Source organism: Phodopus roborovskii, unplaced genomic scaffold, assembly GCF_943737965.1.
Source record: "Phodopus roborovskii unplaced genomic scaffold, PHOROB, whole genome shotgun sequence".
In the NCBI taxonomy this organism is placed as follows: domain Eukaryota; kingdom Metazoa; phylum Chordata; class Mammalia; order Rodentia; family Cricetidae; genus Phodopus; species Phodopus roborovskii.
Genome location: NW_026126407.1, coordinates 28,321,737 through 28,347,855, shown reverse-complemented (window position 1 = coordinate 28,347,855; position 26,119 = coordinate 28,321,737). Strand labels below are relative to the sequence as shown.

The following is a 26,119-nucleotide window of genomic DNA, read 5'->3' as shown; positions in this document are numbered from 1 at the left end:
TAAGAAATACTGAACATACTCTACACTCTAGATATCCAAGGTTTAATTCATGAAAAAAATAAAGCAATTTTATATATGGTAAATGAAGAAATTACGAATATGCCAAAAATTGTTTTAAAGTTTCTTTATGATTCATCATCAATAAAAACATGATCTGTATATGTAAATCTCTATCCTACACCTGTATACCTAGGGCTGCATGAAATATTCTTGGGTGCAGGGGCTCAGCTGTTAAGGGTACAGTTCACTGCCATCTGTTATCCAATGCAGAGTTAATCAGCAACAGTTCCAACAAGTGTTCATATTAAACATTTCTATAAGTAATGTTTAAGGGGCTGGAGAGGTAGCTCCATAGTTAGGGGCACTTAATGATTTTGCAAAGGACCTGGGTTCAGTTCCTAGCACTTATATGGCAGCTTACAACCATCCTTAACTGTAGATATAGGGGCTCCAATGTCCTCTTCTGGCCTCCTCAGATATCAGGCATACAAGTAGGCAAAAGACCCATACACATAAAATAAAAATATTTTTAAAATCTTAAAAAAAAAAAAAAAGGGTTTTAAAAGAAAATATAGGATTTTTATTTATTTATTTATTTATTTATTTATTTATTTATTTATTTATTTTTAAAGAAAGTGGTAGTGGCCCGTATCTTCAATCCTGGTACTCAGGAGGACCTCTGTGAGTTTGAGGCCAGCCTAGTCTACAGAATGAGTTTCAGGACAGGCTCTAAAGCAATACAGAGAAACCCTGTCTTGAAAAAAACAAAAACAAAAACAAAGCCAGGCGGTGGTAGCTCACACCTTTAATCCCCAGCACTCAGGATGCAGAGGCAGGGTAGTTCAAGGACAGCCTCCAAAGCCAGAGAAACCCTCAAACAACAACAATAACAACAAAAAAATCCAAAAAACCAAAACCAAACCAAACAAGCAAAACAAAAAAAAACCACTCCTCCAAAAAAAGATATAGTAAGTCCAAAGCAGACAAATACCTATAGAGAGACATTCAATGACAGCTTAAGGCCAGTGAGTGAAGGAGCAAGAAGCGGGCACTAATTGGACATGAGATTCTTTTCAGTTGATAAAAATGTTCTATAATTAGACTGTGATGTTGGCTGTATAACTCAGTAAACATGTTAAACATGATGAATTATACAATTAAATGGCTGGAATTCCTTTAATACATAATTATACTTCAATAGAGCTGTTTACAAGCAAAACAGGCCCAATCAGCTCAAGAGGACCTTTTCATTGACAAAGACACACTCAAACATCAAAACCCTAAGGCGACAACTTTAGGTAAAACAAAAACATTTATATGTGTTTAACAGTATGATGTAAAATATTTAAACTGGTAATTCTTACCCATATTGGCCAATAACCCTGAAATTGCTTGAACATCAGCTCCAAGAAAAACTTCATTCAAGGTGGAAACTACTGGCAAACACAAAGTATGGACACGAATTCTTCTTTCACCTTTAGGGGAAAAACAGAATAGCTTTTTTTAAAAATAAGTTTATGTTAAAGTCACTCCTTTTTCCCTTTCCCATACTTGTCAGACAATCACTCTGTTTATCTATTGGGTGTGGAGGTCTGAAAGCTGGCTCTCTCACCATGGGCATCACCAGTCCTGGTGACTGGGCCCCTTTACCTGCTGAGCCACCTCACCAGGCCTTAAAATCATTTTTTCTTTAATTAGAACCTAGAAGGTCACATAAGAAACAGGGATACCATCAGAAAGTATGTTTTCAGGCTTTATATGCTAACTATGGAACTCCTCTTGTTTAAGTTATTACTAAGTAGGCAGCAGAAATTGTAGGTGATAATATGCTGGCTTTTTCTCTTTCCCTCCTGAACAGGATTGAGGTATAGCCCAGGCAGGCCACCAACTCATAATCTTGCTGCGTCAGCCTCCTGACTGCTAAGATTAGACAGGCACACAACTATACATAATAAACTCCCCACCTTTTAAAAGATCTATTTATTTGTATTTTATGAGTGTTTTGCCTGCATGTATGTTAGTATACCATATTCATGCCTGGTGCTAGAAGAGGACATGGGATCCCTTGGAACTAGAGTCCCAGATGATTATGAGCTGTCATATGGGTGCTGGAAACTGAACCTGGGTCCTCCAGAAGAACAGTCAATGCTCTTTTTTGTTTGTTTTTTGTAGAGACAGAGTTTCATTGTATATTCTGGTTGTTCTAGAACTCACTCTGTAGACCAGGATGTGATGGGAGATGCAATTATGTATATATGTTTCTCATACTGGTTAATAATAAAGCACTGTTGGCCAATAGGAAAGGAAGATAGGAGGGACTAGGAGACAAGGAGGAAATAGGAAGTAGGAAGGAGAGTCAAGATGGAGAGTCAGGAGAGAGCTGGACGCCAGCCGCCTCCCCGGTAAGAGAAGGCCATGTGAAAATACATAGATCAGCAGAAATGGGTTAATAATTAAGGCAGAGCTAGCCGATAAGAAACAAGTAACCAGGCCAACAGCATTGTACCAAAAAAAAAAAAAAAACGCACAGCTTTTAAATAACCCTGCTAACAATTTATTGGTGTGTATGAGAGATGGCAATCTCCAAGCAGGCAGCATGCTTTATGGGTTGCAGCGCAGACCAAGGCGGTGAGCACAGCTTTCCGTGCTGGCGGTAAAAGTATCCGCCACATCTTTGGTAAACCGCGGCAGACACAGCTATGACTTTCATTTTAGCAATGTTGTTGTTTACCAGATAAAAGACTTGTGGCCAGACGAAGATAAAGATTTACAGTAAAGACAGATTCATATTAAGAAAAACCTCTAAAGGTTTACAGTGTGTTTTAAAATATATGTAGACATGAAAAAAAATGGTTTTAAAAAGACAAAGAGGAACTGGGTGTTGTAGCACACGCCTTTAATCCCAGCACTCAGGAGACAGAGGCAAGCAGATCTCTGTGATTTGCAAAGTAAACCTGGTATGCAGAGTAAATTCCAGGACAGATAAGAGTTACACAGTGAAACCCTATGTCAAAAAATAAAAAAATAAAAGTAAAATAAACAGAGTAATAATAAAGCCACGTAATGATGAAAAGCTCAGAGAGATTCTGGTTACTGTATGCTATTGTGTTGTCTCTGCATTGTTTGACTGCTGAGAAAATAACAACTGATAAAGGAAATGCTTCTGCATTAATTCAATTTATATATTTTAAAAATGCTTTGACTCAAAAATTTAAGTCTGAGGACAAATTACTGGGGAAAAGGATTTCTATTTTTGTTTCAACAGGAAATAAAAAGCTGTGGATTCCTTCCAGACTAATGTGGTTTGAGCAAGCCAGACCGCCTGAAACAGAGTACCAGGTGATCCTACATTCAAAACAGCTGAACAAAGCAGCCTTGCAGACTACAGCCAAGATTTCTGCGTCTTCTCAGGATCCCCCATGACAGCGCCCCCTGTCAGCAGGAAGTAGTTTGGAAAGAACGACACCCAAATTCCCAAATATTGTTTATAAATGTTTGTTTTCATTTAAATGGACTTGGTTATAAATGGTTAATGATCACAACCAATATCTTTTTAAAGGTAAAAAGGGGATTATGGTATAGATATGAATATTTCATTTTGGAATGGATGTTCATTTATTGATAAAATTTAAGGCCAATGTTGTGATATGTATATTTCTCTTCTTGTTTATGTATTGTGTTTATATAGCTCATTTTAAAATGTAATGTATAATTTAGTACAGATTTTACATAGTTACCTATAATAGTCAAAACTTATAGCTAGGTGAGTTAGATTTTCAAGATACACAGAGATGTATTTGAGATAGATAGGCATTCTTCAAACCTTTCAAAGACCTACAGAATATGGCATTTAAAATGGTTTAGGGTTTTCGTGACAATGAGACATAATTGCTCTTGGCAATACCACCTGCATCAGAAAGGAAGATGGACATTGAAGAAACTCGTTATGGAGTTTGCTTCCAATATGGCAAGACTAGCCATTTGGACAAGATACTGCTCTTGTGTCTGGACTGTTTGACTTTGTGATGTATAAACTGGACATGCAGGATCCACAGGAAAGTGACTCCTGATTCACGATGGACATTGCTACAGAGTTCCTGCTTCATGGAAGAGTCTGCGAGAAAGCTGCAGGACACAGAGAAAAGTGACTGACAAACTGCCAATACAAGAAGACAGTTTAAAGTTTCCTGCTTTGCAGAAGAGTCTTCCAGACACACTATGGCCTATGTGCTGAAGATGGAAGATTACAGAAGAACTTCAGGTGACTGACAAGGCAAGATGTCTCTGTCATTTCTAGAGTTTATATACTATCCTTCTGTGGTCTTTGAAGGAGTTGAAGACAGATAGTTATGGTTATAGTTTTCCTTAGTTAGGATTCAATGATAAGGTACATATAGGACTTAGACTCACAAGATAAAATAGATGATGGAATATTTTCTTAAATCTTACTAAATGTTAATGGACTAAATATTGTTAACTGTGACTCTTATTGGATAACTGTTACGTAATATATTTTGCTATGTTAAGGTTAAAACGCTTCTTTTTATTTAGACAGAAAAGAGGAGATGATGGGAGATGCAATTATGTATATATGTTTCTCATACTGGTTAATAATAAAGCACTGTTGGCCAATAGGAAAGGAAGATAGGAGGGACTAGGAGACAAGGAGGAAATAGGAAGTAGGAAGGAGAGTCAAGATGGAGAGTCTGGAGAAAGCTGGACGCCAGCTGCCTCCCCGGTAAGAGAAGGCCATGTGAAAATACATAGATCAGCAGAAATGGGTTAATAATTAAAGGCAGAGCTAGCCAATAAGAAACAAGTAACCGGGCCAACAGTATTGTATCAAATACAGAGTCTCTGTGTATTATTTGGGGCTGGCGCGGCGGCAGGACAAGACCAGCGGTGGCGGGCGGAAAAACCCGTACTTGTTATTTGTATTTTATGAGTGTTTTGCCTGCATGTATGTTAGTATACCATATTCATGCCTGGTGCTAGAAGAGGACATGGGATCCCTTGGAACTAGAGTCCCGGATGATTATGAGCTGTCATATGGGTGCTGGAAACTGAACCTGGGTCCTCCAGAAGAACAGTCAATGCTCTTTTTTGTTTGTTTTTTGTAGAGACAGAGTTTCATTGTATATTCTGGTTGTTCTAGAACTCACTCTGTAGACCAGGATGGCCTCAATCAATCTCACAGAGATCCACCTGCCTCCACCTCCAGAGTGCTGAGATTAAAGGTGTGCACCATCACTGCCCAGCTTAGTCAATGCTCTGAAGTGCTGAGCCATCTCTCCAGTACCCTATTTTATTTTATTTTTATAATTATTTTATTCAGAAGCAATCATATCAATCCTGTTCCCTTTCCCTCCCATACCTGCCACTGAACCCCCCAACCCACCCACCACCCACTCCCCAAGGATAGTGAGGCCTTCCATGGGGAATCATCAAAGTCTCTCACATCATTTGGGGGCAGGCCTAGGCCCTCCTCCATGTATCGGGGCCGAAACAGTATCCCTTCATAGGGAATGGGATCCTAAAGTCCATTTGTGCACTAGAGATAAATACTGGTTCCACTGTTAGAGGTCCCATGGACTGCCCAGGCTTCCTGAAGCCCCCAATTTTATATACCTTGTTTATTTTGCTTTTTTGAAACAGGGTCTCACTATGTAGCCCTGGCTGTTCATTAATTCACTACATAGACCAGGTTGGCCTCAAACTCATAGAGATCCATCTGCCTCTCCTCCCAAGTGGTGGGATTAAAGGTGTGTGCTACTACAACTAGCATGTATTTTTTAATCACAGAAAAAAATTTTAAAAATTAATATCACAGTATCTTTTCTTTGGTAATCACAACAGCAATTAATGAATAAAAAGACCAATATGAAAATCTCTGGGTAATACTAAATGCCAGACCTGTGGTTATTCCTAGTGCTGAGCACTGTGACCACAGCATCATACAAGCTAAGCACAAATCCCACCACACGTTATAATTTTAGCCTCATTAATCAGTAATGTATTTTAGGCAAAGTCTCATAATTCTCAGGCAGGCCTCAAACTTGATAATATAGCCAAGGATGACTCTGATCATCCTGTCTCCAACTCCTAAATGCTGGGATCACAGGAGTGCACCACCATGCTTGCTTTATGCTGCATTGGGGATAGATCTGGACTTTGTGTATGCTGGGCAAACACCCTATCAGAGCTACATCCTTAGCATAATAAAGGGAATTGTTTTCCTTTTAGACAGGGTCTCTTTGTAAAGCCCTGGTTGGTCTTGAATGCACAGGGATCCAACTACCTCTGCTTCCCAAGTGTTGGGATTAAAGGCATGTGCGACTATGCTTAGCTCTAAGAAGATTTTTGTGTGTGTACGCATGTGTGTACCATGCATGCACATGTGTAGGCTAGAGACCAACATCAGATGTTCTTCTTTGATCACTCTTCACCTTATTTATTAAGACAGTCTCTCATTTTAACATCACACCATCACCTTTCTTTAGTAATTAATTACCCACACCACCAATGTTAGATTGGTGTTATGTTTTTGGTAGTGAGTATTTAGTATAGGATGTCACACTTAGAGTGGCTGGTCAACAAGGCCCCAGATCTGCCTGTCTCTGCCCTATAGCCCTGGGTATATAGATACATGGATAGCAGGCATCCAGATGCTGTGCCCACAGAGCCAACTCTCCAGCCCAAATAGGATTCTTTAAAGTTTACTGTTGTTTTTATTTGCGCGCGCGCGAGTGTGTGTGTGATGCGCACATGTGTGATGTGCTTGTGTGCGTGCAAGCATCACATGTCTGTGGGTGTCCACAGGAGCCAGAAGACAGTCTAAGATCCTCTGGAGCTATAGGCAATTGTGAGCTGCCACAGGGACTGAGAACAGAAATCTGGGTCCTCTGGAAGAGCAGGAAGCAGCACTGTTAACCACTGAGCCATCTCTCCAGTCTAGAGAGAAGTTTTTAAATTAGAGTGTCTGATCATAGATAAATAGCTGGTACTGGGAGTAGTGCAAGGGCATATCTATAATGCCAGTACTTGGGAAGCTTCGGGGGTTGCTCAAGTTTGTGTATATATAGTGATCTTGTCTCAAAAAAAAAAAAAAAAAAAAAAAAAAAAGGAAGGAAGGGAAGGAAAAAGAAAAAACTCACAAAGATCCACCTGCTTCTGCCTCCTAAATGCTGAAGCCAAAAAATTTTTTCTTTTAAAATGAAATGGGGGACTGCAGAGATGGCTCAGCAGTTAAGAGCACTGGCTATACTTCCAGAGGACCGGGTTTCAGTTCCCAGCACCCACATGGCAGCTCATAACTGCCCGTAACTCCAGTTTCAGGGGATCTGATACCTTCACACAGACACATGTGGAGGCAAAACACCAGTGAACATAAAATAAAAATTAAAAAGAAAATCTTTTGACTACCAAGAACAGCAATAAGAGTCTTATCATTACAAATAATTTGTATTATTTATTATCAATATCTAAGGTACTGAAGATAGGACCATAAGCCATAATAGGCACCAGCACACCATAAAGCTTACTTGATCCTTATACTTCATGCTTAGTTAATCATGTGCTATATACCTAAACATCTGTTCAGAGGAGGGAGGCATAGGTAGCTGAATTAAGTGTTTGAGGCTAGCCTATCTACACAGGTAGTTCTAAGCCAGTCAGAGCAGAGCTAGAGTGTTGAGATTTTGTCTCCAAAATAAAAAACATGTACTGTGAGAATAAATACAAACAAAAACATACCTTTACTTGATGTATATAAGAGTGCTGACTGAAAAGAAACCAGCTGAGTGTCAGTAAGGCTTTCTTCTACTGACATCTGCACTGCATACCCAGCATCTGGGTTGACATTAGGAAGAGACAGTAAGTCTGTAGAACGGACGAAGAAGTTCCCATGGAAAGTATGAATGGAAAGACCTAGAACAAAGAAATTATCACCATGATTGTTAAGTGTTCACTTTTTCTTTATGCATTCTTTTATGCATTTTCTTTGGAGATACAGTCTCTTTAAAAAATAAAAACTGGGGGCTGGAGAGATGGCTCAGAGGTTAAGAGCACTGGCTCTTCTTCCAGAGGTCCTGAGTTCAATTCCCAGCAACCACATGGTGGCTCACAATCATCTATAATGAGATCTGGTGCCCTCTTCAGGAAAGCAGATGTTCATGCAGACAGAACACTGTACACATAGTAAATAAATACACCTTAAAAAAAAAAAAAAAACTGAAATAACACATTTAGCATAAAATTTAACATTTTCATGTACACAGTTCAATGGTTTTAAATACATTCACAATATCCTGCATTTTTAAAAGATTTACTGATATCATTTTAAATTATGTGCATGTGTGTATCTATGAGCACATGAGTGCTGGTACCTACAGAGGCCAGAGGCATCAGGTCTCCTGGAGATGGAGTTACAGATAGTTGTAAGCCAGTGTGAATGTTAGTAACATAACTTGAGTCATTTGCAAGATCAGTATGTGCTCTTGGCTGCTGAGCCATTTCTCTAGCTCCAATATTCCCTGTTTTTAAATAGTTTTTCCTCTTTAAGTGCATATTGTATAATTTCACATTCTAAAACTCAGCAATATATCTTTGTATACTTTTATTATGTAAAAAAAAAAACCATGTAGGGACTGGAGAGATGTCTCAGTGATTAAGAGCACTGTCCTGAGTTCAATTCCCAGCACCCACATGGTGACTCACAATATTCTGATGCCATCTTCTAGCAAGCAAGTGTACATAAAGATAGAGTACTCATATACATAAATCTTAAAAACAACAAGATGTAGCCTTATGAAAGAAATAAAGTGTTCCCACCTTTGGTGCACCGGATCCTCATGACTGCCTCAAATCCAATCTTCCGAGTGAGGTATCTCTGTAGTTCCTTCTGGAATTTCTGCACTTGGACAGGATTGTGCTGATGATGGTAAGAGGGATAGTAATAAACACTGCCTGCTGAGTACCGAGAAATACAGCCTGGAAGAGAACAGACATTTTTTTTTTTTTTTTAAGTAAACCCTTCATTTACACGGACGTGCGCGCACGCGCGCGCGAGTGTGTGTGTTGAGTGAATATACATATATTTATTGTTGCCAGGTGGTGGTGACTCATGCCTTTAATTCCAGCACTTGGGAGGCAGAGGCAGTCAGATCTCTGTGAGTTTGAAACCAGCTTGGTCTACAAGAGCTAGTTCCAGGACAGATTCCAAAGCTACACAGAGAAACCCTGCCTCGAAAAACAAACAAAAAAACCCAAACAAACAAGCAAAAATTGTTATCATTTTAAATGATGTGCAAGTGTGTCAGGTTTGTACCAGAGGCATCAAATTCTTTGGAGCTGGAGTCAGGCAGTTGTGAACCACAATGTGATGCTGGTAACATAACTTGGGTTATGTTCTTTCTTTCTATCTATCTATCTATCTATCTATCTATCTATCTATCTATCTATCTATCAATCCGCACACACACTCATAGGAGTGCCTCATTCCCCAGCCTCTCAATACACTCCTGTAAAATAGTAACTACTAATGCTTCACATCAAAGGAACTGCACACATTTTCCTCTGGCTTCTCAAGGTTCCTTCAAAAAAAAAAATTATATTCCTTTATAATAGTGGTTGAGCAAGCAATTTCTTTACTTCCCTTTCACTAAGTTAAGAGTAGAATGCCAGTTATAATGATGTATGCTTTTATTCCTAGCACTTGGGAAGCAAAGCCAAGTAGATCTCTGTAAGATTGGGGCTGGCCTGGTTTACACAGTGAGTTCCAGGACAGCCAGGGCTCTATAGAGAGACCCTGTCAAAAAAAAAAAAAAAAAGAGTATTAGGTTTTAATACATTAAACTGACTGATTAGCAGGGTGGCCAGGCATGGTGGCACATGTCTATAGTTCAAGCTACTTGAGAGGGTGGGGTGTTAGCGTGGAGGATGGAGAATAATTACTGAGCTCAGAGGTAGAGACTACTTGCCAGGTATAATAGCACACACCCTTAATCCCAGCACTCAGGAGGCAAAGGCAGGTGGATATCTGAGTTTCAGGCCAGCCTGATTTTAGAGTGAGTTCCAGGATAGCCAATGCTACACTGACAAACGCTGTCTCAGGAAAAAAAAAATGGAGACCAGCAAGACCCCATTTCAAAAACTGAACATTATCATAACAACATCATTTTGACATTCATTTTTTAAAAATCATTTAAAAAGGACTTGCTAATGGGTGTGATAGCATATGTCTGTAACTCCAGCGCTTGGGAGATTGTTCAAGGTCTTCCTGGGAACCAGATGAAGTTCAAGGTGAGCCTGGGCTACCTGAGACCTTGTCAAAAAAAAAAAAAAAAAAAAAAAAAAAAAAAAAAGAAAGAAAGAAAAGAAAGGAAGAGGTAACAACATACCTAAAGAAGCCAAGTCAGAATACTGTCCACTGAGAAGGAATAAGTCAACAGCTGCCTGCTGGCCAGAACAGTCCAACGCTAATTTCTTATAGAAGTCAGTAGATGGTGTCAGGTGTATTTCCTATTAATTGTAGGATAGAAAGAGAAAATTTTAAATTCATCAAAAAAAAAAAAATATATATATATATATATATATATACACACACACACACACACACACACACACACACACACACACACACACTTAGGTATACCACAGTGTTAAAGCACTTTCTGAGGATTTAGGTTTATTCTGTTTATTACTAAAAAGAAATATTTTTAAAAAGAAAAGAACTTTTATCGCATTAATGTTGTAATAAACAAGGGTAATTATTATTTTTAACTTTAGTCTACTAAATGCTCCATATGCTGGGGACATGCTAACAATTCATACATGGCATGTATTTAGTCATTTCAGCTACCCGAAGAGGTGGGCATTAGCATCATCTTCTCTTCATACACAAAGAAATAGAAGGATGTAATGTATCAGTTACTGATGTCTAACCCCTATTTAATAGGCAGTAGAACTTAGGCTGTCTGTCTAGTAATGATATGAGAAGTATGTGGTAGACCTGTTTTTCTCTTATCTTTTGGGAAATGCAAATTCCTAACTCACCCACACAAGGAGCTCACAAGCAATTCCTGGCTGTTAGTCTGCCAGATAATGACACACTTACCGCTCTCTCTTCTTCCCTCACCCCCTCTCAACCAGACTGGCCTCAAACTCAAGAGATACACCTGCCTGTGCCTCCAGATCGCTGGGATTAAAGGTGTGCACCATCACTACCACCACTATCACCACCCGGCTATTATGAACCATTTCTTACTGTTGTTTTAGTTCCATTTTGTCTTAACAAATGTATTCCCATAGTCTTCCAGACTTTCTCATCAAAACCAGGTTCAATTTCTAAGAGTGTAAGATATTAAAGATAATAAAGCACAGATGCATCAGGCAGGTAGGGTAAATAATAAAACAGTTATGTGTACATAAAAGTGAAACCCTTGCTGGGCAGTGGCGGCACACACCTTTAGTCCCAGCATTCGGGAGGTAGAGGCTGGCAGAAAAAAAACAAACAAACAAAAAAAAGAGTTAAAAAAAAAAAAAAAAGTGAAACCCTTTATTCATTACCTACAGTCCCTCTTCCTCACAGCCAAGAAAATAATCAAACAAATAAACGGAAACAAACAAACAAACAAACGGTGTAAGAGACAGCACCAGCACAGGCCAGGCTATAAACCTGGTAGTCTAACCTTAGCGGATGACCTTTGGTTGGGTTCCTCTCGTGGTTTCAGGGCTCCCACACCAAGAGTTGGGAGTTGTGTTTGGAAGACCGACATTCGACCCCCAGTTGGTGACATTAGTTTGAATGCAGCCTGAAGTGCAGGACCCAAGGCACTCTGGGTCTCCAGTGTCTTAGTAAACATCTGTGGCAAACTTTTCAGTAAATCTTGGACAAGCTTGTGAAATAAAGAAGAAAACTCAAGAAAGTTACAATTACATTTTTTCACAATAAATCATTATCTAATACAATAGACAGGACACTGAATCATGATGATGGTCAGAGAATCTATGGACACTACAAGAAACAATGAAGTTGGTCAATGACAAGAAAGCCATTTTAAGTAAACAATATAAATTGGCAAGCAAGACATTAAAACTGGGGCCTTACAGTTCTTGCACATGCAATAGTCCAGCAAGACTGTAAATCCAGAATGTATGCAATTTATAAATTGATCTATTTTAAAGCCATGAAATATGGCTTTCTCCATCACCTTTACATACTTTATTCTCTTAAGTTCCAAAGTGAGTTTAACTCCTCCCTGTTGCAAAATCTAAGATATCCAGTAACGATGCCAACTAGTAGTATTACTATAAAAGAAAAACAAAGTCAAAACCAACTGCCTATTTAAGTTAGGTTGTACAGATAAAGGAGAATTAATGGGGAAAAATACTCTGTGCTACAGCACAGTCCCCACTAATGAGAGCGGGGACCACAGACTTGCTAGTTCAATGTTACCCTACGCCATATATGCAGGTACAGGGTAGACAACATCCCCCCTTCAGACACATTCTGTTCACCTCTCACTGTATTATGTCATGGCAATTTCCAGGCAGGTAATAAGAGTTTCTTCTGAACTGACCCAATGACACTCTGTGAATCAGAAAAGCAAAACCACTGAGAGCAGCCTGGCTATGTGCTTCCGTGCAGTGACCAGCAGTGTTCTTTCAGCAACCCTCCCACTGCCCACAGGGCCTCAGGCCACGCCTCCTCCAGGTGGGTGCTCTTCCTTCAGGAAGAGGCTTGTCTTCTGTTCCACTACAAAGAACTTGCTGCCTTAGACTAAAAGACGATCAGTACAAGACTGATCTCAAGAACCATCTATCTAGTGAGCTTAAATTAAGGGTAGATATAAAATGATACAGAACCTAAAAATACCAAAGAAAAGCAAAATTTTAAGTTCATTTCAGAAAAATGCATTGTGTTAAAATAAACATGGCAGGAAGGAAACTATGCCTTACCTCTTTACTTTCATTTAAGTTTACTAGTAAGTTCTCTGGCATAGGTATAAAAACATCTGAAAGAATAAAGAAGCATTCATTTTATTATTTATCTTTTGTTGTTGTTGTTGTTTGAGATAGGATTTCACTGTGTAGCCTAGGCTGCCCTGACACTATTAATGTAGACCAGTCCGACCTGGAACTCACAAGAGATCCACTTACCTTTGTTTCCCAAGTGCTACAATTAATAGTATGTGGTTACTATACCTGTTAAAGACACATTTTTAATATTAGGAAGCCAGCTATGGGATTAGAGAGGTAGGTCAGTGGTTAAGATCACTAGCTGCTCTTCTGAGGACCTACGTTCACTTCTCAGCATCCACGTGGCTCACAACCATCAGTAATTTCAGTTCCAGGCTATCCAACATTACCTTCTGACTTTTGCAGACAATGATTAACGGAACATACAAAAATAATTTTGTTTTGTTTTATTTAGAGACAAGGTCTCACTATGTAGCTCTGGCTGTCCTCAAACTCACTCTATAGACCAAGCTTGCCTGCCTCTGCCTCCCTCCCAGGCTTAAAAGTGTGCACCACTAAGTTCAGCAAGATTGCTTTGTTTTTTATCCGAAATAACAGTTTATTAATATTTTTGTTATTCAGAAGGCAGATGCTTCTTTATAAAGCAAATTCCAAACCAGTGCCCTACTAATTGGACTACAAATGCAGGTGAACCAGAAGCTGCTCTGATCACTTTAGGTGAGCCTCTCAGAATATTTGTTCTTTCATTTACTCGTTTGGTGATATGGTTTGTTTTGTTTTTAATTTTTAATGTCCATGTGCTATATATGCCAGTGCATGTAAAACCCAGAAGACAGTCTTAAGTAGCATCTTCAGAAATGCCAACCACTTCCTTTGACACAAGATCTTTCATTGGTCTGGAGCTCATCTATTAGACTAGACTGGCTGGCCTGCTAGGCCCAGGGATCTGTCTGACTGTCTTTCAAGTACACCACCACGCCTGATATTCTTAAGTTGGTTCTGGAGGTGGAACTCAGGTCCTTAGGTTTGCAAGGCAAGTACTTTACTGACAGAGCTATCTCCTTAGCCCCTTGTTTGGTTTTGAGACAGGGTCTTACCATGTAGCCCAAACTGACTTGGATCATCTTGCCACTTTTGTGTCACTAATGCAGAAACCACAGGTGTGCACTACCATGCCCAACTTATAAACTACCGTTAAAAGAAAAACTCCTGCTCAAGGCCAATCCAGGGTGCATGAGACCTTGTCTGAAAACAATTTTTTTTTTTAACTTATTTTTAGAACCTTCATTAAAATCCTTACTTTTTGATAATATAGAACTGATCCCTTATAATTTTCCATGTACCCATGTTTTCTTTCAAGTTTGATTCCATCTAAGAAGAGGAATTTAATTCCTAAGAAAAATAAATTTTGAATGTATTATCCACATTAAATTGATTATTAGGCCTGGAGATACGGTTCAGAGTTGTTCTTCCAGAGAATGCTAGTTCAAATCCCAGCACCCATGTCAGGCACTCAACTGCCTGTAACTCTACCTTCAGGGGATCTAATGCCCTCTGGCCCCTGCTGACATCAGCAGAAACAGACACACATACACATAGATAAAGTAAGTTCATTATCAGATATATAATTACAAGTATTTTTTTCCCTCCTATGGGCTGTTTTCTATATGCTATGTTCTCTGATAAACTGGTATTTTGTTTTTCTTTTGCAATGCTAGAGCTCAAACCCAGGGCCTTGCTTGTGAATGAGCACTCTATTACTTACTTTCCTAGCCACAAAAGCCTATTAAGACAGGGCTTTACTATGTATTTCAGGCTGGTCTTAAAATTCTGTAATACCTCCCAATGGCTGGTATTACAAGTATATGGGACCATACATATCAAAAATTTGGTTTTGAGACAGGCTCTCACATATTCCAAGCTGTCATTGAATTCACTATGTAGCTGAGGATGAATCTGAACTTGAACCCTCCTGCTTTTTATTTATTTGTTTGTTTGTTTAATTTTTGGAGGCAGGGCTTTACTGTGTGTGTATATCCCCAGCTGGCCTGAAACTTGCTATACAGACCAGCTGAACTGGCCTTGAACTCACAGTGATCTGGCTGTCTTTACCTTCTAAGTGCTGGGTTGCCTCTGAATGTTAAGTGATGGGATTTTGGGTATTTATCACCAGGCATTGGATTTTTGTTTTTCATGGCAGTGTTTCTGTGTAACAGTTCTAGCTGTCCTAGAACTTGCTCTGCAGCCCCAGCTGGCCTCAAACTCACAGAGATTCACCTGGCTCTGCCTCCTAAGTACTAGGATTAAAAGGAACACACCACTATTGACCAGTCTTACCATGCATGGTTTTTTTGTTTTTGTTTGTTTTTTGTTTTTCTAGACAGGGTTTCTCTGTATTGCTTTGAAGCTAGCTCTGTAGACCAGGCTGGCCTCAAAGTCACTGAGATCCACCTGCTTCTGCCTCCCGAGTACTAGGATTATTAAAGGTGTGTGCTCCCAACACATGGCCCATGCATGGTTTTATTTCCATCATACTTAGGGATCTATGAATATTAGATAAGAAATTATCAACTGAGCCACTCCAGTCTATCAGCAAAGTTATTTACTTATTTGTTTGTTTGTGTGCAATTGAGGGAGACACACAGCATTCACTTGGAATTCAGAAGACAGCACGCAGGAGTCCATTTTCTCCATCTACTTTTTAAAAATTTTTTATTTATTTATTATGTATACAGTGTTCTGCTTGCATGTTACCTGCACACCAGAAGAGGGCACCAGATCTCATTACAGATGGTTGTGAGCCACCATGTGGTTACTGGAAAATAAACTCAGGATCTCAGGAGGAGCAGCCAGTGCTCTTAACCTCTGAGCCATCTCTCCAGACCCCAGGTTTTATATTTTTAACTCTTCTTTTTTTAAAAGACAGTGCCTCACTACATAGCCTTGGCTGTCCTGGAATTCACTGTGTAGACCAGGCTAGCATGGAATTCTGTGTCCACCTGCCTCTGCCTCTGGGTGCCAGAATTAAAGATGTGTCCCACCACACATGGCCTTTTTTAAAAAATATTTTTTTAAAAAATATTTTTTAAATTAATAAATCTATTTTTAACTCAAGTTTACTTCTTTTTGTTTGTTTTTTTGAGACAGAGTCTCATTATTTATCCCTGGCTGCCTGGCCCTCACAATGCAGACTAGGGTAACCTCAGACTGTAGTGATTCTCCTGGGCAACTTCTTCCAAGCTCAGGGGGGTCACAGGTGCTACCACATTTGGCCTACTTAATCTCTTTAAACAGTACAGTCTCATTCTTTCGTGTGTCTAGTTTTCCCTCACTGAGTAGTCTTGGAATCATTAACTAACTGACTGTTTCTTCAGGGTCTTTTTTGAGCTTCAAGATCTCTTTTTCTTCCCAATCTGTACTCAAGTTCTTTTGTGTCTGGGTGGTACCGCTAGGAACTCACCCGCACAGCTCCACCCGAGGTCCTCAGGCGCTTCTGCAATGCTACATCTTTCATAAGCTCTAACAGAAACATGTCTGTGTTCCCTGCTCAGAAATCACTTCTCCTCCACAACCCTTTTGCTTTCTGATAAGAGACTGAACTTAAAGATTCTGACAACTCCATCAATCTAATATTTTTCTACCCAACACTTCTCTTCAGGCTGGTATGGTGTCACACAAGTTTAAGGCCAGCCTGAGCTATTCAGTGGTTTGAGCTCTGGGGAAAAAAAAAAAAAATTTCTTCATTATACTAGCGTCATGTCACATATTTCTGATTCACCAAGCACTCAGGAAAATTCTCCAGGCAGTTCAGTGAGTTTAGGTATATAATACCTACCATCAATATCTGAAACAATTAGCATCTGAGGTTGGGAGAGACCTTCTTGAAGACTGTAGAAATGGATAGTGCTATCAAATGTTATGAAGCCAATTTTTGTCCTAGTGTTGCCAGGAAGCCTAGAAATAAATTTATAAGGAAGTTTTAATCAGTGTTTGTGCACACACACACACTCTCTCTCTGCTAAGTGTCACAGGTAAGCATTCAATGAAATAGTAGAGAAAGTGGCCCAGGATAAATAGGTATTTACATCAGCCAATGTTTACCTGCTGTGAAAACAACCTCCTCAAGTGAAAAACCAAATTGTCAACAAAAAGCAGCAATACTACAGCAGTTTAAAATCAACTGCTTCTATATAGTTATAAATAATTTCTTGGCATATGTGAGTTTTTTAAAAACCTGAAAAATCTGTACAAAACTGGGCTGAATTTCAAGTTATCAAGAAAAAAAATGCAGGGGCTGGGGATTTAGCTCAGTGGTAGAGAACATGGCAGACAGGTGTTAAGGCCCTGGGTTCAGTCTCTAGCACCACAGGAAAAAAGAATGCTTCAAAAAATGATATAGCATTTTAAAATGCATTGTAGGGGCTGGAGATGGCTCAGTGGTTAAGAGCACTGGCTGCTCTTGAAGAGGACCCAATTTAATCCCAGCAACCACATAGCAGCTCACAACCATCTGTAACTTCAGTTCCAGAGACTGAATGTTCTTTTCTGACCTCCTCTGGCACCTGGCACACATATGGTACACATAAATAAATGCAAGCAAAACACTCATATACACATAAAAAACCAAAATCTTAAAAAAAGGAATTAAAATGAAATGTAAATTTAGCTACTGTATCTATTTAAAAGAATTACATAAACCTTTTATTTTACTTAATACCTTTAAGAACAAAAAGGAGCAAAAGTATTTGTTTTAAAGGACCCAATATATGGAACAAAATGAGTGAGAAAGGAACTAGCTTCCAGCCTTTTCCATGCTTGGGTAACTTAATGTTCCCTCTCAGCCACACACAGTCACCACATAATATACAGCCTAGAACATGAGATACAAACACAGACAGGAGCAAGAATGCCCTTTTGGCCAATGTGAAGGAGTTGTGATGAAATAATGCCTAGTCACACTAATTTTTATAAATTCTATCATGTGTACATAACATTTAAAACATATGCATTAAACTGGGTGAAGCCGGGTAGTGGTGGCACATGCCAGCACTTGGGAGGCAGAAGCAGGCAGATCTCATGGTCAGCCTGGTCTACAGAGTAATTTTTCAGGACAGCCAGGAATGTTAAACAGAGAAATCCTGTCTTGAAAACCTGTCCCCATCACAGAAAGTCAATGAAATGATTCCTAATGATATTCTGCTATACTTATAGATTTGTGCCTAGCCCAATTGTCATCACAAAGACTTCATCCACAAGTGATGGAAACAGATCCAGAGACCCACAGCTCAACAATAGTAGAATTTGGGGAATCCTATGAAGAAGGGGAGGAAGGATTATAGAAGCCAGAGGGGTCAAGGACATGACAAGAAAACCCATAGAATCAACTAACTTGGGCTCATAGGGGCTCACAGAAACTGAAATGATGGACCTGCACAGGATGGACCTAGGCCCTCAGCACATATGTTACAATTGTGTAGCTTGGTCTTCTTGTGGGACTCTTCTAACAGTGGGAGCAGGGGCTGTCTGACTCTGCTGTCTGCTTTGGGGACCCTTCTTTCCTATTAGGTCGCCTTGTCCAGCCTTAATAGGAGAGGAGGTGCCTAGTCTCCATGCATCTTGATATAAGAGCATGGCTGGTTCATATCCATGGGAGGCCTGCCCTTTTCTGAAGAGAATGGAGGAGGAGTGGACGGGGGAAGACAGGCAGGACTTCGAGGAGAAGAGAGAAGGAAAAGAAACTGTGGGGTCTGATGTAAAAAGTAAATAAAATTTTTAAAAATACGTATATATAAGTGAAAAATCATACCATGACTAGGCACAGTGGTTCATGTCTATAATACCAGCACTCAAGAGGCCAAGGCAAGAAGAGTGCTGGAGGTGTGGAGCCAATCTGAGTTACACAGTGAGTTTGAGGCCTGCCCTGACTACAGAGCAAGATCTTGTACTTAAAAAGCCTGGAGGTATTGAAAGGTAATATGGTGTGATGGCCGAGGCTTGGTTGAAAATAGGCAAGTAGAAAAGGTGTATGAAAGAGGGCTCCATGAAGCAAACCAGCAGCATGTTGAAGGTGACAGGCACAGGGGCTCCTCAGACTCCTCTTCCCAGTACTCTAAGTATGGCTTAAGCTATCCCAACCCATTTAAGTGGTCCTTTAGAACATCTTTATGCACCTTTAAAATAAACTAAGTGTTCATTTTGAAAACACTATCTCTTTCAAATTAAGCTGAATTACAACACTTACAGATCCAGATTGTCTAACAAACTCTGACAAACCGAATTCAAGTATCCAGTTTCTATTGCGTTGTGAGATACATCAAACACAAAGAGGTACACTGGAGGTTGTGGTGGTCGTAACTAGAGGGAAAAAGAATTCCATTAAATACATCCAACAGTATTACATTTAAATTTACATGCTGAGGTCACAGACAGCAAAACTACAACATAAGCACTATTAAAGGGCTAAGTGGAGGCAACAGTGAACTATTTCCCATCTACCACAAGCTCTAAGTAAGGTCTAAGCTGACATATCTTTGAAACAAACTGATTGCTCATTTTGAAGACACTACTTATTTCAAATATAAGGGAAGAGAAGTGTGTTTGCACAGTTCAGAAGAGATCTCTCCAAGCAGGAAAGAGTATGTGCCATCACAAGGCTCCGGCACTGCTGGAAATGCTCTGCTCTTATTTTTTTTAAGATGTGTAGAGTGCTTTCCTGCATGCTTGTGCACCATGTACAGACACCCTGGAAGCCAGAAGGGAAATGTTGGATCCCCTGAAACTGCAGTACAGATGGGCATCAGCTCTCATGTACGTGCTAAGAATCAAATCTGGGTCTCTTGGAAGTCTACCAGTGTTTTTAATCCCTGAGACATCTCTGCAACACCTAATGTTAAGGTAGGTAGTGGTCAAGACATTACTAACAAAGGTAGTTTACTTCATGATTATTTGATAACTTATACGATTATGATTGGCTTGTCTATTGAGCAAATTTCTTCATCATCATCATCATCATCTTTTTTGTTTTGTTTTTGAGAGGGTTTCTCTAATCCTGGCTGTCCTGGAACTCACTCTGTAGACAGGTTAGCCTCGAACTCACAGGGATCCTCCTGCCTCTACCTCCTGAATGCTAGGATTAAAAGCATGTGCCACCACATTTGGCTGAAACAGCAGATGCTTGGGCTCTTTAATTTGACAGAGAAAGTGCAGAGAACTTTACTAATCACTTCAGCAACTCAAAGAATAAAAAAAAAAAAAAAAAAAAAAAAAAAAAGGTCAGACTCCCTCAAAAATTATCTAGTAAAATGGATTCAACCTTACATATAAGTACAAAAATACTATATATACATACTCTAAAATAGCGAGACAGCTCACTTGAAATGCTTGCCATACCAGCATGAAGACCCAAGTTTAATCCCCAGAACCCATGTGAAAAATCTAACGTGTTGGCATGAGTTTGTAAACAGTGCTGAGGAGGCCAAGACAGGAGGGTCCTTTGGGCTCTCTAACTAGTTAGCCCACCCTAATCAACGAGTCCCAGGTCAATGAGAGATCCTGTCTCAAACAAACAAACAAGCAAAAACCAAGGTGGGTTGGCTTAGTAATGCATTCCCAAAATCCCAGTTTCTCTCAAGAGGCAGAGGTAGGCGGATCTCTATGAGTTCTAGGCGAGTCTGGTCTCCAGTGTTCCAGGACAATCAGGGCTACATAACGAGACCCTGGTTCAAACAAAAAAGAGCAAAAATCATGATGGATGACACCTGAGGAATGACATTAGAGGTTGCTCTCTGTCTTACAGGATCACACACACACACACACACAACAATAATAAACTAGTAATAAAGATTGGTATTAGCCAGGCATTGGTGGCTCACACCTTTAGTCCCAGCACTCGGGAGGCAGAGACAGGCAGATCTCTATGAGTTTGAGGCCAGCCTAGTCTATAGAGCAAGTTCCAGGACAAGTTCCAAAAACAATACAGAAAAACCCATCTCAAACAAACAAACAAACGATGGTATTACACGGTAGTATCATTATCACACTCCTTTTTATTAGATGCAATTAAGGCTTAGTAAAAGAAAGAAATCCTAAATCAAGAGGCCTGGGCTCTGTGTTTTATTTATTTGCTTTGTTTTATGTGTATGTGTGAATACCAGCATGTATATATGTATGTGTGTGTGTGTACTACTCAGATACAGTCCAAACAGAGACCAGAAGAAGGATTCAGATCTCCTGAAATCAGAATTACAACTTGGGTCCTCTTGTAAGAGCAGTCAGAGTGCTTAACCCCTAAACCATATCTCCAGCCACTGGGGTTTTTTTGTTTTGTTTTGGAAATTATTTTATATAGCCCACCACTGACCTAACTCACATATAAGGCAGGCTTGAACTTCTAATCCTCCTGCCTCTACCTCTTAAGTGCTTGGATTACACAGCATTATTTGTAAAATACAGAAGTCATATTTGACTGAAATATATGAAATATAAATATGATCACAATATTTTATTACAAATTGCTTGATACAGACAAGATACTGATGCTGTGGAATATTCCTGTACACTGTGTAAATTATGCTCTGATTGGTTTAGTAAAGAAGCTGACTGACCAATAGCCAGGCAGGATAAGGTTAGGCAGAAAAAACAAACTAAGGAAGGGAAGAAGGGCAGAGTGAGGGAGACCCAAGCTGGCTGCTGGGAAGGCAAGATGTTAGAGGACAGATAAAGCCACAAGCCATGTGGTAATACACAGATTAATATAAATGGATTAATTTAAATGTGAGAACTACTTAATAAGTCTGAGCTATCGGCAAAGTGTTTGTATTTAATATAAGCCTCTGAATGGTTATTTGGGAACCAGTGGGCAGGAGAGAAAACATCCATTTATACACTAACATGGAACCTTACACACCTTTACTCTCTGAATATCTTATTCTAACTACATGCGTGTATGTGCATACATGTGCACAAACATGCTGATGTGTGCACTGTGGGTACATGCACACTATAGAGAATGTATGGAAGTCAACTCTCAGGATCTGTTTTTCTCCTTGCACCTTGGTGTGGGTTCCAGGGATGGGACTCAAGTCCTGGGCCTGCACAGCAAGCATTTCTACTTGTCAGATAAGTATCTTCTCAGCTAAGAACAGAATTTTGTTGAAGGTTATTATATTGTTTTTCTTAAAATTCAATATTATAGTTGGGGTTATGGCTCACAACCATAATTACATCACTTGGAAGACTAAAGCAGAATTATGGGAACTCTGAAGCTATCTCAGCAAATTAGCAAATGCCAGGCCAACCATGAATACATAGCAAGATCCTTTTGCAAAATAAAATAAAATAATCAGCATAACCCCTCCTTTAAAAAAGAAAAGTAAAAGAATGCTTACCATGCCAGGCATTGGTGGTGTACACCTTTAGTCCCAGCACTTGGGAGGCAGAGAAAGTGGATCTCTGTGAGTTCAAGGCCAGCCTGATCTACAGAACAATTTCCAAGACAGGCTACAAAGCTACTCAGGAAACCCTATCTGGAAAAACAAACAAAGAAACAAAAAGAATGCTTACCATGTATTCTGAAGGAGCCATAAACTCAATAGTAGCGTTCTGAACTTCAGGCCTTCTGTGAGGTTCTCCATAAACTCTGGTTAAAGGGTTGTACATGAATTCTTCAGGAACTATGCAACACAAACAATATATTGATAAAAGGATTAATTCAATACCTTGTACTTGGATATTTTACTTTACGGTGTTGTGATTAATTTAATCCAAGCAAAAAATAAAGTAACACAATGACTTTTACAAAGGCTCCATTTAAACTCCCACACTAGATGGCAATAAGAGGCTTTGCTGACAACTGTAATCACTGTGACTTTCCCCAGCACTTGATGTCCTGTCTAAATTCTTTTTGTTGTTGTTTGTTTTTTGAGACAGAGTTTCTCTGTGTAATAGTCCTGGCTGTCCTGAAACTCAATCTGAAGAGCAGGCTAGCCTCTCAGACTTACATTAAATGCCACTTGTTTTCCAAAATCTCACAAATGTACAAAAATTAACCTTTGACCCAGAAGGCACGAAGGCTGGGTGCTACCAGAAAATGGAGGTGCAAGTGCTTCAGGGTGAAAGCCAGGAGGAATCAACAAGTTTCATAAATACCAATTGCCTTTATACAACACCAACTGCCCCAACTTGTTATTCACTATGCTCAGAGCTGTCACTGAAACCTAGCTTCCCAGAAATTGTTTGAATCTTTAGCCTGGGTGAAGTGACGCATGCCTATAATCCCAGCATGTGAGAGACTGAGGCCAGGGGTGGGGGGTGGGGGTGTGTGACCAAATTAGGTGGCAGCCTAGGCTACCTAGCAAATAAATTCCAGGCCAACCAGGGGTATAATTCGAGTCCCTGTCTCAAAAAGTAAAGGGTCAGGAAGATGACACAGCTGATCAGGGTAGCTGCAGTCAAGTCTAACAACCTGAGTTTGACCCCTGGAACTCACATTGGGGAATGAAGAGAACTGAGTCCTGACAAGCTGTCCTCTTATCTCCATGTGCATATGTGTGTGGCATGTGTCTCCCACCCCCCTATACACAAAATAAATAAATGTGATTTAAAAATTAGCAAATAAGTCACAATGACTACACCAATCTAAAATCTTTATGTATTCAAAGGGTAAGGTACAGTTTATTAAATAGCTCAATGGCATATGAAGGAGGCTACAACTTTTTTGGGGGGCGGGGGGTTTGGAGACAGGGTTTCTCTGTGGCTTTGGAGGCTGTCCTGAAACTGGCTCTGTAGTCCAGGCTGGCCTTGAACTCACAGAGATCTACCTGCCTCTGCCTCCCGAATGCTGGAATTAAAGGCATGCACCACCTCCACCTGGCTAGGAGGCTATAACTTTTATCAAAACTTCATTTGTGCACATATACTCAAGATTTTAAAGATGAAAGCCAGTGGTGGTTATGCACATCTTTAATTCCAGTTTGAGGCCAGCCTGATCTACAGAGCTAGTTCTAGGATAGTCAGGGCTACACAGAGAAACCCCGTCTCAAAAAAACAAACAAATAAATAAAACCAAAACAACAACAACAAAAGATTAGGTGAATTAAACACTACATTTTTTTTCCCTGAATTTTTATAAAGTAGAGAATATACTTGGTTTTGTTTTGTAGCCCAGGTCAGCCTTAGCCTCTTCAAGGGCGCAAATCACAGGTATGTGACACCACACTCAACTATAGTCTCATCTCTAATTAAATTTCTTCCAAAAAGTTATTTAATCGTTTCCTCTCCTGTTCTCTTTTCTCTCTCTTCTGTCTCTCTGAGTCATGCTGTCATGTAGTCTGCCCAGACTGCTCTGAACTCTCCTATATAGTCCAGGGATAACATAACCTGCTGCCTCTGTCTCCCAAGTGCTAAGGATCCCAACAGAATGCTGTTGATAATAGGATGCCCTTCAAATATAAATTATGAAGTAGTTACTGAGAAAGCACACCTCTTCTTCAGTTACTGATCACACTCATTCAGCTAACCTAGTACTGACCCACTCTTCAAAAGCAGTGAGGGAATAAAGCAACTGGTACTTATTAACTTACTTTCTATCACCCTAGGGGGAAATTACACAAATTAATTTCAAAATAAAATATTTATGGCTGGAGACATAGCTTAGATGGAAGAGTGCTTGCCTAATATGGAAGACGTCCTGGGTTCAACCTCCAGCACTACATAAACCAGATATGGCAGCATATACCTGTAACCCCAGCACTTAGTAGGAAGAGGAAAGAGGATCAGAAGCTCAAGGCATCCTTAGCTACACAGTGATTTCAGACTAACCAGGGATACAGGAAAAAAATGTACCAAATAAAACAAAAAACTTAAACAGTACTGTGAACTATTCCACTATAATCTCAATATAATAAATGTAAACTAGTGCCTCAAAATTATCTCATTTCTACCCAAAAGTACTCATTTTTATGTATAAAGGTATAAAAAAAGTTAACAATAGCTATCTGAACTAAAAAAAGAGACTAATTATCTGTAGATCAAGTAAATAAAAGGGCTGTTTTTCTTTTTTTCAAGATAGGGTTTCTCTTTGTAATAGTCCTAGCTGTCCTGGAATTCACTCTGTAAACCAGGTTGGCTTTGAACTCACAGAGATCCACCTGCATGTGCCTCCCAAGTTCTGGGATTAAAGGTGTGCACCACCACTGCCCAGCTAAGGGCTGTTTTTCTTGAACTAGGCTTTCACCATTACTACCATCCTGCTCAGGCTCCCTAGTGGTTAGAATCTCACGTACTTGTGCTCTCTCTGTCTTTCTCAAGACAGAATCTCTTTCTATGTATAGACCGGCTGGTTTCTCACTCAGAGATCTATCTGCTCTACCTTCTAAGTGCTGGGATTAAAGAAGTGAACCACCAAGCCCAGCTCTTGTCATTCTGTACTTTATTGTCTGGTTTTATGCACATTGCAAGTAAAAATTAGAAAATGTTTCAGGGGGCTGGAGAAACAGCTCATCATTAAGAGTGTATACTGCTTTTGTGGAGGATCCCAATTCAGTTCCCACATCTGGCAGCTCACAACCATCTGGAACTCCAGGTGCAGAGGGATCAGATGCCTCTGGTCTTCAAGGGTACCTGTATTTAACGGGCACATATACCTACACACATAATCACAATTAAAATAAATTTTTTGTTTTTGCTTTTTTGAGATGGGGTTTCTCTGTGTAGCCATGGCTGTCCTGGAACTCACTCTGTAGACCATGCTGGCCTTGAACTCACAGGTACTACCATCACCTGACATAAATATGTTTTTTTAAGACAGTGTTTAAAAAATACATACCATCATTGACTCGATAACATAAGTTACATTTCCACCTTCTTTGATCAAGAAAGTTGACAAAAGGGTTAATGTAAGTCCTACATGAACGGCATCTCACAATTGTACTGGAGGTGACCACAGGCAATTGCTGGGAAAAAAAAAACCAAAAAAAACCAAAAGCTAAGTTGTTAAAGGCAATGTTCATTAAGTTGAGCAAGAAGACATTAATCTATCCCTTCCAAATAACTAGCAAGACATTTTAACTCTGGAGTGAAACCTAGGGCAAAAAGTGTGGGCAGAGGCTCACATCTGGGGCCAGAGTGTAGGAGAAGAAGCAAG

General features: G+C 39.7%; 1 protein-coding gene across 1 annotated transcript in view; it reads right to left on the bottom strand.

Moving 5' to 3' along the window:
• Sec24a (SEC24 homolog A, COPII coat complex component) overlaps positions 1 to 26,119 on the bottom strand; it is a 67,639-nt gene that overhangs the window by 11,915 nt on the left and 29,605 nt on the right. Inside the window, exons 8-17 of the mRNA XM_051180737.1 lie at positions 25,802 to 25,928; positions 22,540 to 22,649; positions 19,220 to 19,332; positions 16,814 to 16,932; positions 12,958 to 13,013; positions 11,688 to 11,894; positions 10,398 to 10,518; positions 8,830 to 8,988; positions 7,753 to 7,926; positions 1,365 to 1,475 (exon numbers count right to left, since the gene is read on the bottom strand). Coding sequence (XP_051036694.1) covers positions 1,365 to 1,475; positions 7,753 to 7,926; positions 8,830 to 8,988; positions 10,398 to 10,518; positions 11,688 to 11,894; positions 12,958 to 13,013; positions 16,814 to 16,932; positions 19,220 to 19,332; positions 22,540 to 22,649; positions 25,802 to 25,928 — 1,297 coding nt within the window. The remainder of the gene's footprint in view (positions 1 to 1,364; positions 1,476 to 7,752; positions 7,927 to 8,829; positions 8,989 to 10,397; positions 10,519 to 11,687; positions 11,895 to 12,957; positions 13,014 to 16,813; positions 16,933 to 19,219; positions 19,333 to 22,539; positions 22,650 to 25,801; positions 25,929 to 26,119) is intronic.